Here is a 12044-nt window from a genome sequence, read left to right as displayed (position 1 = left end):
AATCAACAGAAACATTTTTTTTTTAAAAAAAGAAAAATGTTAGGAAGATGAATCAGGTAATGCGTGTAAAGCACAGGTGCATATTAGGCTCTCAAAACTATTGTTGTGTTATTATTCTTTTTACTTTTCAATGATCATGCCTAACCAGAAAACAATCTTGGCAACCATCTTCAAATGTTTAATACCCTGATAACTATCACTAGGTTCATACATGTAGAAAGTAGTCCATAAGTAATTCCTGAATGAAGGAGTCATTATTAAATAACAATAATTAGTTATGCCCTAAAATTACTGCCATCTTAGTATTTATCCAAGGACGTAGCGAAGCATCCATCTTATATAAAAACTGCTGTTTGAAATTTTAACCCTGCATTTTGGCTTCTGTAAATGCTTGCTTAAATAATAAGGAAAATAAGACTACTCCCATTTCAGAGAGGCTATTAAAACTTCCCCAGACGAAGTTATCAGTGCTGGCACCATGCCAAGCCTTTGGTTGAGGTCTCAGAGCCTCAGCACATAGGGGCTCTTTAAGAACTTGCAAAGGGGATTGGAAAACCCCATTTTTGGGAGACAAAGAGGGTAAAATGGTATAAATACAGGAAACTTCCTGTGTGACTTTGCCTAGAATTCTAGAGACATTTTTCTCTGGGTCCGCATGTAATAATAATAATAAATGTAACTCCATCTCTCTAAGTGTTGCTTGGTTCTTCTCCGGTTTTCTGTAACAGTAGAATCATAAGACTGGGGTAAAATAGCTGACCCTAAATGTTCAGAGAAAGCCCAATGGGTTTTTGTTGTAGTACTGTCCAAATTAAAAGTATGTATTAGTCATAGCTGAAGATATATTAAAAAAACACAACCCCAACCCCAACAACCTGGGACTTACTGTTCAGTTGTACAGTTACCATGGGGGCCCATGGGATACAAGATGTGACACACTTAGTCACACCACTGACCGTTTAAATTCCATGTTCCACTTTCAGTTCTAAGAATAACTTGCACTTTGGGAGATAGGGAAAAAAATGTATTTTGGAAACCAGATAAAGAATCCAGAATAATTTGTCCTAATTTCCTATTGCTCATTTTAAGAAAAAAGAAAAAGAAAAACAAATCTGTCTTGATCACTGAACAGAACAGTTGTATAGAACAATGTTGTATACACTGTCGATTTGTTGTATGCAGTGTCACTTTGCACCTGGAAACATGAGCAGTGGTTAATTTATTGTGGCCCGTAATTATAAGTTAAACGATCATGAAACTACAGTTCATTTAATTGATAAACAAACTGGGGAAAAGTTAGGCTACTCTCATACATTTCTCATTTATGATGACATCTCATTCTCTATTAGGTTGGCATGCCTTTTTCATTTCAATTCTAGTTATTTTCTGTAAATATTTATGCTTATATTCATTTGTTGAGGAAAAGTTAGCTTTTAAATGGACAACTCATGTATAAATGATTAATAAAAAGAAAATGTAAAAATCTGGTTAGCCCGAGGTTAATAAAACTGCAATGTAGCAAGCGTGAAATGTGATTGGCAACAAATAATTGGCAATTATTTGTGATTGGCAAATAATTCTACTTCTTTAACAGTCTGACAATGTAAAATCAATTGAGTTTTTTTTTCTTATCAACATTTACTCATTAGATAATCTGACGAAAGGTACATATTTTTTCCTTGTGGACATCTAGTAGCTTTATTTCTTACTTCTAAATCAGTAGAAATGGTTCACCCTGGCCAGTGTGGAGCATTGAGAGGTCGCTGGCTCTATTCTGGTCAGGGATATGCCCAGGTTTTGTCTCTCTCTCCCTCTCCCTCTCCCTTTCTCTCTCTCTCTCTCTCTCTCTCAAATCAATAAAGACATTATATATGTGTGTATATATATGTATATATATATATGTAGTTCAACATTTCTAAAAGTCAAAAAGAGATTGGGGTTGGGGTAGGGAACTGACTCTAAGTTTGAGTGCTGGCTCTTTACAGTTGGAAAGCCAACCAACCTGTTCTAAATGCTTCAAAATCAATTCTTCTTTGCTTGCTCCTAAAACTACTTAATTTCATTTTAACACCCTCCAGTTAACTTCAAAGAAATCAACAAGGAGCAGAATGTCAACGGTCAATCAAATCTGTCACACGTCATAATTTACAGTTTTGGCAAGATTTCATTAGGTCTGACGGAGAAAAGGATGGCCCCAAATTGATGCCCACTCTCTAGTTTTAATTTCCCATTCATTTTCGTTTGGAGACCCCACGCTGAAATTGCCCCTTTGGTTCTGGTGTGGTCATACGCAAAAGAAGGTTGCAACAGGTTCTGAAGGAAATGCCGGGGACTGGGCAGCAAATTTGCTTCCATCTGCATGGATTAAGTATTGATCATCACGTATAACCAGACCTTGCAGAACCCTCTGCAAATAACTCAGGACTGCAGAAGCATGCCCGCCACACACACACATACACACACACACCCCGAGGCAGCGTAAAATCCACCAAACACATCTCCCAAACGGGACCTCTTTTGTGTCCCGGGATTTACACCCTTCCCCCCAGACGTCCGCACCGCTGGGGAAAGGGAGCACTAGGCTACCAACTCCCACGGTTCCGCTAGGGCGATCTGAGCCGCAGTAGCGTTGGCCCTGCTCCCCGCTTCTGGTCCGGCCCCGGCGGACCCCACTTGCTTGCGGCGTGAGGAGCCAGTTCCCTGGGAAGATCTAAGCCTGAGTGCGGAGACTGCTCCTCGCAGCTCCGAGGCTCCGCCCTCCTCCCAGTCCCCAGAGTCGTGATGGAGCCCAGGCTCCGAACGGGGACATCCACACACCCTTCCAGCCCCTTCCCCTAGCTTCAGACCGCTGCAAGTCCCGCCTTCCGCCACAGGCCCGGTCTCCCTCCAGGGCCCACACCCTCGGGGCTCCCCGCCGCCCCACGAAACCGATCCAAGACTCAGTCCGCAAGCTGAGCACCATCCCATTCCCAACTTTGCTTTACGCGCAGTGCCCCGCCCTGGGCCTGGGGCCGAGACGGGGGGGTGGGGGGAGCGGCTGACCTAAGGGCTTAGGAGGGGCCCAGGCCCCCCACACTCACCATCCTCCTGCCGAGTCCCTCCTCCTCCTCCTCCTCCCTCTGCCACCCCTGTTACCAGGGGCAACTATTGTGGCGCCGCCCCCGACGTCCCTCGCACGCACCACGGCGGAGCAAAGCAATAGAACGCGCGGGTTCCAGCTCCGCTGTCCCCGAAGTGCGCAAGCGCGCACGGTTCCCGCCCACTGCGCAGGCGGGCCGCCAGGCGGCGGGAGGCAGCAGCTGGCTGGTGGAGACTCAGGAATAGTGAACACTCGCCCACGTGGCCGGCGGGCAGCCTGGCCTGTGATTGGTCGGAAAGGAGAGGCGTGGGGCGGGGCGAGGGGAGGTTCCCGGGAGGAGTCTCACGGGCTTCCACGCCAGGCCAGCATTCTTCCCGGGACCAGGTAAGTGGTCTTGGGAGCAAGCCGCCTGCCGAGTCTACCTTTAGTCCTGAAGTCCTGGGAGGGAGCTTGCATTTCTGTCCCGACTCTGACCAAGCTGGTCTGCAGCGCGGACTGGGCTTCTACCTGCTGCAGCCACGTGGCGAGAGGAGTGGCCAGGGTCTGCCCCTGGACCTTTCCCTTATGGCCCCCAGCAAACTTCATCTGTCAGCCTGAGGGGTGGGGGCGTAGAGGGTTGTGCACCCTTCTCCACACACCAGTGTTAAAGCCTGGGATGGAGGAGTCCAGGTGGTGGGAGGCCGCCTGTCGGAGGAGGTAACAGCTGCCGAGGAAGTGGCCCTGAGCCCTGAAGTGAGCTGACAGCGCGGGTCAAAGACATTTTGGTTTCGCCGGGTTTTGCTAAGTTGCATTAGACCGGGAGGTACGACTTTTGCAGTCCCCAAGGAGGCAACAAATGGGCCTGTACTTCTAGGCAAGTAAGATCGAGAGGGAGTCTGAGTGAGTTGGGAGGTACTACCTCCCACCTCCTCCCCATGCGGAGGACAGGAAAAGCGTCATCACAGGGAGCTGGACTCTGGAGACACAGCAGCGCACAAAATGAACCCTCTTGGGTATTACATCCTTATTTCGCACAATATTTCATTTCATTCACACAACCCTGGAAAGTGGTTATTTTAAGCAATATAGAGATTTGAACCCATTTCTGTCTGACTCTTATGTAAGTTCTTTTAAACGTTTTTGTATTGTTCAGAACAGAGTGGTCTATATTTGTGATGTAAACCTAGAACTTTTTAAGAGCTGATACAGTGTGGGCCGGGGCGGGGGTGGGGGGTGGGGAGTGGGGGGGAAGAGGGAGTGGTACACCTTGACTGCACATGCCTGCGTGCCTCTTACTAACCTCGCTGGGTAGGTAAGGATTATATGAATTATAATTGGAGATTATATGAATTATTATATGTCGAGTTTATAGAACATTGCCTGGCACATAGGAAGTGCTATATAGGGCTTAGCTATTACAGTCATGCACCACATAACTTAGCTATTACAGTCATGCACCACATAACACACCACATAAGTATCAATCAACAATGATATGTGTTCATATATGTTGGTGGCCCCATAAGACTATGATGAAGCTGAAAAACTCCTACTGCCTAGTGACCTTATAGCTGTTTCAACATAGCACATTACTCATGTGTTTGTGGTAATGATGGTTAAATAAACCTACTGTGCTGTCAGTCATATGAAAGTATAGCACATACAATTATGTACAATACATAATACTAGAAAATAAGCGGCTATGTTAATGGTTTCTGTATTTACTGTACTATACTTTTTATTGTTATTTTAGAGTATACTCTTTTTTTATATATATATATTTTATTGATTTTTTACAGAGAGGAAGGGAGAGAGATAGTCAGAAACATAGATGAGAGAGAAACATCGATCAGCTGCCTCCTGCACATCTCCTACTGGGGATGTGCCCGCAACCAAGGTACATGCCCTTGACCAGAATCGAACCTGGGGCCTTTCAGTCCGCAGGCCGACGCTCTATCCACTGAGCCAAACCGGTTTCGGCAGAGTATACTCTTTATACTTATAAAAAAGTTTGCTGCAAAACTATTCTGAGTTACACTGGCAGCAGCCTCCTACCTATCGTGTTTACTGTGTCTCTTGTTTTCATCATTTTCTCCTGTACTTGATTTAAATTTGTGTTGTTTTGTATGGTAACATGCTGTACAGGTTTGTGGCCTTGGAGCAATAGGCTATACCATATGGCCTAGGTGTGTAGTAGGCTATACTGTCTAGGTTTGTGTACGGCACTCTGGTGTTCACACAACTGCAACATCATCTAATGAGGCATCTCTCAGAATGTGTTCCTGCCGTTAAGTGGAGCATGACTGTATTAATAGTTTCATCTAGGTTTTTGGACTTTGCCCCTCTTCCTATCAGCAGGTTTTCTAGTCTGGTGAAGATCATGGGAACGAAGGCAGACTTCCCCTGAATGGTCCTTAGCTATTTAAGAATTCAACTAAAGTATTTTTTTAAACATCTGCTACCTGTATACCTGCTTCAGATCATTGGAGAGAAAACTCAGTTAATAACTTTGACTAAGGAGGTGCAAGATGAGTGGTTAATTCAGAGCATCATTCCTACAGTTTACCCATCTCTATTCTGGTTCTTTTGTGAAAAAGCCAAGGCAGACTTCTCTAAGTTGTTGCCCTGGAGTCACATAAGTGTACATAAGCATATACCTTGGCCTGCTTGTTTAATTTTTAGTATCATTCTCCAATTTGCCCTATGCAGACTTGACACCAACCCTTGCCATTTCAGTGGTCTTTGTGTGTGACCTTCTTGAGTCCTTGGTCACTTTGATCTTCCTCTGATGTGAGTACCAGCCATAATGTCTTGTTTTTATTCCTACCTGGGATAAAAACAAGGACATCTCGGGTACTTCCCTTCCCTTGTAAGAGGATATCCCAGAGGGGTGGGTCGAAAGTCTGTTCTCTGAGCTCTGATACTAGTTGCTAGAGAAAATTAACTCTCTCTGGCAGGATGAGCGCTACTTCTGGAGATTTAGTAGATTATTTCATTTCCTTCCTATCATCTATCTATCTACCTACCTACCTACCTATCTATCTATCTATCTATCTCCTTAGCAAGTAACCTATAGTGGATAGAACACCTACCTAGATGATCCTAGGCCTGTGACCAAGGGAAAGTAAGGCCCTAGCTATTGTCAGATCTTCGGATGGATATACAGGACTGGATCTGTTTGTTGTCAGTGGAGGGCTGTGTAGTGCCACAAATGCTGGCTCAGTCATGTGAGCCTTTCTAGGCATTAGTTTCCAGTTCTATAAACTGAGGTCTTGGATTCATCCCTAACCCTAGAAGGAAAGGGAGTTATCTGTCAATCACTGTTTGACCTCCATCTCCCCCCTTGTTCTCAGTAGTGGAACCATATTTCTCCGTTAGTGGGGCCACGCTGGACACGATAGTGACCTCGTTAGGGAGTACTAAATGTGGCTCTGTGGGAAGAGGGAGGGTAACTGGAAGGAAACTTAGAGACTAGATAGGATGAAGTATAAGCAGGGTAGACAATTTGCATCTTCGGTAAAGAAAAACCTGCTGTTTGGTAACTAAGGCAAGTTCTGAGTTTAGATTTAAAAGAGGTAACATCACTGATGCCAGGAGAACCCACGGATAAGTTGGAATGCATTTCAAGTAGGCAGTTAGTGTCTTTAGAAAGTAGATGAGAGATACAGCATGAACCTTACAGTCTATCAGGGAAGTCAGAGTTCACACAATAACTGTAAATAAGAAAGTGACAATTCCAAAAGCCTAACATGCTGCCAGTGAAAACAGGATGCTCGGGGAGCGTGGAACAGAAGGGCCGAGTTTGCCGGGAAGGAGTCATGGAACTGTGCCCTACAGGGCATCGATGTGGGGAAGATGTTCCAGACATGGAATTTAGATTTTATTTTGCCTATTTTTACATCAGACGAGGACTGGACAGTTACTGTCCTGACCTCAGTAATGAAGGCAAAGTTTCTTGCATAATTTAGCAAATGATTACCCCTTCATGGTAGAAGAGCTTCTGTTGTAAAAGGCAGAGGACTTTCCAATGTTGGGTTGAGGCTGGTAAGAGATGTCCGAAAAGTGTGTGTGTGTGTGTGTGTGTGTGTGTGTGTGTGTGATTTTTGTTGTTGTTGGCAGAAACAAAGTTTATTGGTAGATAGACAGACATCCTGCCACAAGAGGGCAGCAGGAAGGGGGTCCAAAGTAGATTGCCTGTGTATGAGATTTTATATGTATACTAGAGGCCCAGTGCACGAATTCGTGCACTGGTGGGGTCCCTTGGGCTGGCCAGGGGGAGGGATCATGGGAGTTTGGCTGGCCAGGGGGGAGGGACTGCGGGAGGTTGGCTGACCATGGGAGGTTGACTGTGGTAGTGCACTGACCACCAGGGGGCATCTCCTGCATTGAGCGTCTGCCCCCTGGTGATCAGTGCGCATCATAGCAACCGGTCAACCAGTTGTTTGGTCACTTAGGCTTTTATATATATAGATATTTTTTCTATTGATTCTACTTCTCTGCTTGAACCCTGACTCATAATATACCTCCTATACTCAATCACTTAGGTTCTCTCCTTTTGGGCCCTCTTCTCTGTTTGGTGCATTTGGGTTCATTTGAGCCCCACTTCTTGCCTGGTTATTGGGGTCCCCTTCCAGCTCCTCTCTCTGAGTCTTTATCTCATACTAGAAGCCTGGCGCATGAAATTTGTGCACAGGTAGGGTCCCTAGGCCTGGCTGGCGATCAGGGCCAATCAGAGCCTTCCGGCTGCCGGCCAGGGCCTTCCTTCATTCCATGCCACCATCTGGTGGTCAGCATACGTCATAGAGAGCGGTCAATCAAACCCCTGAGGGGACAATTTGCATATTAGCCTTTTATTATATAGGATGATTGCCCAGGGTGTTCTTTATAAGCTACACATCTGATCTTGTCACTCTTCCTAAAATCTTTTAATGGCTTCCTGAAATTTTTAAATTTTATTTATTTATTTTTAATATACTTTTATTGATTTCAGAGAGGAAGGGAGAGGTAGAGAAAGATAGAAACATCAGTGATGATAGAGAATCATTGATTGGCTGTCTCCTGCATGCCCAATACTGGGGATCGAGCCCACAACCTGGGCTTGTGCCCTGACCTGGAATCGAATCATGACCTCCTAGTTCAGTGATGACGAACCTATGACACGCGCGTCAGAGGTGACACATGAACTCATTTTTTTGGTTGATTTTTCTTTGTTAAATGGCATTAAATATATAAAATATCAAAAATATAAGTCTTTGTTTTACTATGGTTGCAGATATCAAAAAATTTCTATATGTGACACGGCACCAGAGTTAAGTTAGGGTTTTTCAAAATGCTGACATGCCGAGCTCAAAAGGTTCACCATCACTGTCCTAGTTCATAGGTTGACACTCAACCACTGAGCCATGCTGGCTGGGCTTCTTCCTGAAATTTTTAGGCAAAAGTTCCGAAGTCTAAGCTTTCTGTTTGACTCCAGTTTCTCTCTTCTCTTAGCATATCTATTATTAATTTTTCTTTTGGGAAAATTTTTTACTGGTTTCCCTAGAGTTTGCAATATACATTTACAACTAATCCAAGTCCACTTTCAAATAATACTATGCCACTTCATTGGTAGTACAAGTACCTTACAGTAGAGTATTCTCAGTTCCTCCCTCCCATCCACTATATCATTCACTTATTTACAGCTATAATCACTGGATACACGGTTGCTATTATTATTTTGAACACACTGTTATCTGTTTGTTAACTGTTAACAATTAGAAGAAGAAAAGTAAAGATTTTATTTTTAACTTTCATTTATTCCTTCTCTAACACTCTTTATGTAGGCCAGAGTTTATGACCTATATAATTTTCTTTCTTTCTCAAGAACTTCTTTTAACATCTTGCAAGTCAGGTCTCTTGTTGACAAACTCCTTCAGTTTTGTTTGTCTGAGAAATTCTTTTTCTCCTTTATTTTTAAAGGATCATTTTGTTTGATGTAGAATTCTAGGTTCATGGGTTGTTGTTTTATACTTTCAACACTTACTAGTAAATATTTCACTCTTTTCTTGCTTACATGGTTTCTAAAGAGATGTCTGATGTAATTCTTTGCTCTAAGTAAGGTTTTTTTATCCCTTCTTTCTGGCTTCTTTCTTGATATTCTTTATATTGATTTTCTGCGGCTTGAATATAATATGCCTAAATGTAGATTTTGGAGCATTTATCTTGCTTGGTGTTCTCTGAGACTCCTGAATCTGTGGTTTGGTGTCTGTCATTAATTTTGGAAAATTTTCAGTCATTACTTCTTCAAATATTTCTTCTTTTCCTTTCTTCTCCTTCTGGTATTCCCATTATGTGTTTGCCACATCTTTTGTAATTGTCCCAAGGTTCTTGGCTATTCTGTTCTTTTTAAATTATTTTCTCTCTCTCTCTCTCTCTCTCTCTCTCTCTCTCTCTCTCAAAAAAATTATTGATTTCAGAGAGGAAGGGAGAGAGAGATAGAAATATTAATGATGAGAGAGAATCCTTGATTGGCTGCCAGAAGCACTAGGAGATATTTTTCTGATCTTCACCTTGAGAACCTAGTGGGCTTCTGGAGGTAAAACTCACAAAAGTAGTGTCCCCCAAGATTGAGTCCCCACTTGTCCACATCGAGCTCCAGAAATTCATTGATTGCAGTTTAAGTTTTCCAGTGATACTTGCCCTAGCAGTGGGCTTCTGCTCTCAATGGCTGTGTGTCTCTTTACCTGTCTGTCTCCAGGTTTTGGGGCAGTGGTTTGCCCTGTGATCTCAATTCTCTGATGGGGCTAAGAAGAGTTGTTGATTTTTAGTTTGTTCAGCTTTTTTTCTTGTTGTGAGGATAGGAGTGACATTGTGCACACCATGAGCTTTCAGTGCTGGCTCTTCTTTTTGCTTGAAATACTGCTCTTCCATCTATTTAGCTTCTATACATATTTCCAAAATATTGCTTATTTCTCGTACTAACAAAGTGTGTTCAGAATCCCTCACCTAGCCTGGAACCTCCGGCAGTAGGCTTGTGGGGGTGGAGGGGTGGCCCTGGAGTGGGGGCTGTGGTGGTGCGCGGGGACCTGGCACGGTGGCTGCGGGGCTGAGAGTGGAGAAGAGAAAGCCTATGGTGGCTGTATGTCAAGTTGATATCTTCAGATGGTCATGAATTTATTGTAAAAAGAGAATATGCATTAACATCAGGAACGATACAAGCCATGTTGAGTGGCCCAGGTCAGTTTGCTGAGAATGAAACTAATGAAGTCAGTTTTAGAGAGATCCCTTCACGTGTGCTATCAAAAGTATGCATGTATTTTACTTACAAGGTTCGCTATGCTAACAGCTCCACAGAGATTCCTGAATTCCCAATTGCACCTGATATTGGAACTGCTGATGGCTGCAAACTTCCTAGATTGTTAAATAAAATAAATCATAACAAACTGTTAACTATTTTCAGTATTTAATACCTGTAGTTCAGTTAGTCATTTTTTCATATATAGCATGTTGCCTGTGTGCGATTGAACTTTGAAGTTCATTGCAAAGCAGACTATCATCTCTTCTTTTGCATGACACAGTTGAAATTTGTTTGCTACATCAACAGATTAAGGACATATTCGCAAATTGAGAAATAATCAAATAGGCCAGTTGCTAGGTAGTTTTGCCTTTCCCTTTGGATGTGATTTTTAAAATTAGAGCAGTGGAGATATAGTAAATGCTGAAATTTAGTCATAAATGAACATACTCTACAGGTAAATAATGGGGCTATGTATTTTTATGTTTTTAGTGTTGTTGTTGTTTTTAAACCTATTCTGATCTTATAGCTGTCATTACTATTATTAGAATTATGCAAACAATTGCATTATAAACATGTTTATAACTTAGCCAAACATTGATTTTTATAACTGTCAAAGACATGAGTTGAAATTTCTTATGTGTCTTTTGATAAACTGCAGTATTGTTTTAAGTGTATCTTGTCTTTTTGTTCATTGCTACAATTGAAGAACTTTATTTAAAAGCAGTTTGGAAGATTACTTGGTAAGGCTGTTGGAGTAGTGACCTTTTGAACTGTAGCCACGTGGTCAATAAGTAAAGTACATGACCTTGATTTCATGTGTACTGTGCATATTGGCCAATCCAAAGTACTGTATTTTCATTGACTATAAAGCTTCCTTTGCAATATTCATTCTTCTTACATAATCCCTTCTTGTTATTATACTTCTGGTTACTTAAATGTTTTAAAAGACTCACTGTAAACTTTGCCCACATCTTAAAAGCTAGACTTTTCTGAACAATTCCAGTCTTCCTGCATCCAACTGAAATATTATAAAACATGACAAGCATGTGGACAGATACAGTGTAAATCTTATAATGCACTTTGATATGGTATATGAATTATCTTCTATGAATTAAAATGTGTCCCAATAAATATGCCCATCATCTGTGGGTCTCCTGATATCTAACTTAAGGTCATTCAACTTTTATACTAAGCAGACAAAAAATGTTTCAAAAGTTATGACAGAGCATCTCTGCTTGGGCCCGGGAAAAGAGAACTGTAGTTTGGTTTATTATTGTTTCTATCTTAGTAAATCAAGGCTGTCATTAGGATTTTTAAGTTTCCATCTTAGGTCTTCAAGACTGGTTTAATATGGACCAGTTTTTATGGAAACTGCAAAAACCATAAACAACCAAGATCTATAAATGATTTTCCTCTTAGAAAACTTAACATTGTACTTTCCAGCTTATTGAAAGTAGTTAAATATCTATGTTAATTCCATATATTTAGTAACTTCTTAAGATATACTGGCACATATTTTAGTATAGAAGATTATCAAGTACAAGAATTATATTCTGCTACTTGAGACAAATGATGTTAATTATAAATCTAAATAATAAAAGCTACTTGAGACAAATGATGTTAATTATAAATCTAAATAATAAAAGGTTAAGGTGATAGATAGAATCAAATTTTGCTTTGACTGATTTTAGCAGGTTACTTTTTATGTTA

The 12044-nt window shown here is 42.0% G+C and overlaps 2 protein-coding genes and 1 pseudogene across 7 annotated transcripts in view; 2 read left to right on the top strand and 1 right to left on the bottom strand.

The window, feature by feature from the left end:
- The window catches only part of ARL3 (ADP ribosylation factor like GTPase 3), a 30058-nt gene extending 26829 nt beyond the window's left edge, over positions 1-3229 (bottom strand). Inside the window, exon 1 of the mRNA XM_036336137.1 lies at positions 3081-3229. Within this exon, the coding sequence (XP_036192030.1) occupies positions 3081-3083 (3 nt within the window). The 5' untranslated portion in view covers positions 3084-3229. The remainder of the gene's footprint in view (positions 1-3080) is intronic.
- Positions 1-12044, top strand: part of SFXN2 (sideroflexin 2) — a 66407-nt gene that overhangs the window by 43245 nt on the left and 11118 nt on the right. The window contains exon 1 of one of the 6 annotated variants that reach the window (XM_036336136.1): positions 3308-3463. The exons of 4 other annotated variants lie outside the window; for them this stretch is intronic. The gene's annotated coding sequence lies outside the window, so the exon portion shown is untranslated. Of the gene's footprint in view, positions 1-3307; positions 3464-5105; positions 5849-12044 lie in introns of those variants that run through there. One more of the 6 variants, XM_036336135.1, reaches the window with a different exon arrangement.
- LOC118670235 lies at positions 9111-10459 on the top strand (annotated as a pseudogene).

The sequence above is a fragment of the Myotis myotis genome, unplaced genomic scaffold (assembly GCF_014108235.1).
Source record: "Myotis myotis isolate mMyoMyo1 unplaced genomic scaffold, mMyoMyo1.p scaffold_m19_p_15, whole genome shotgun sequence".
In the NCBI taxonomy this organism is placed as follows: Eukaryota; Metazoa; Chordata; class Mammalia; order Chiroptera; family Vespertilionidae; genus Myotis; species Myotis myotis.
This window is presented reverse-complemented; position numbering and strand designations above follow the sequence as displayed.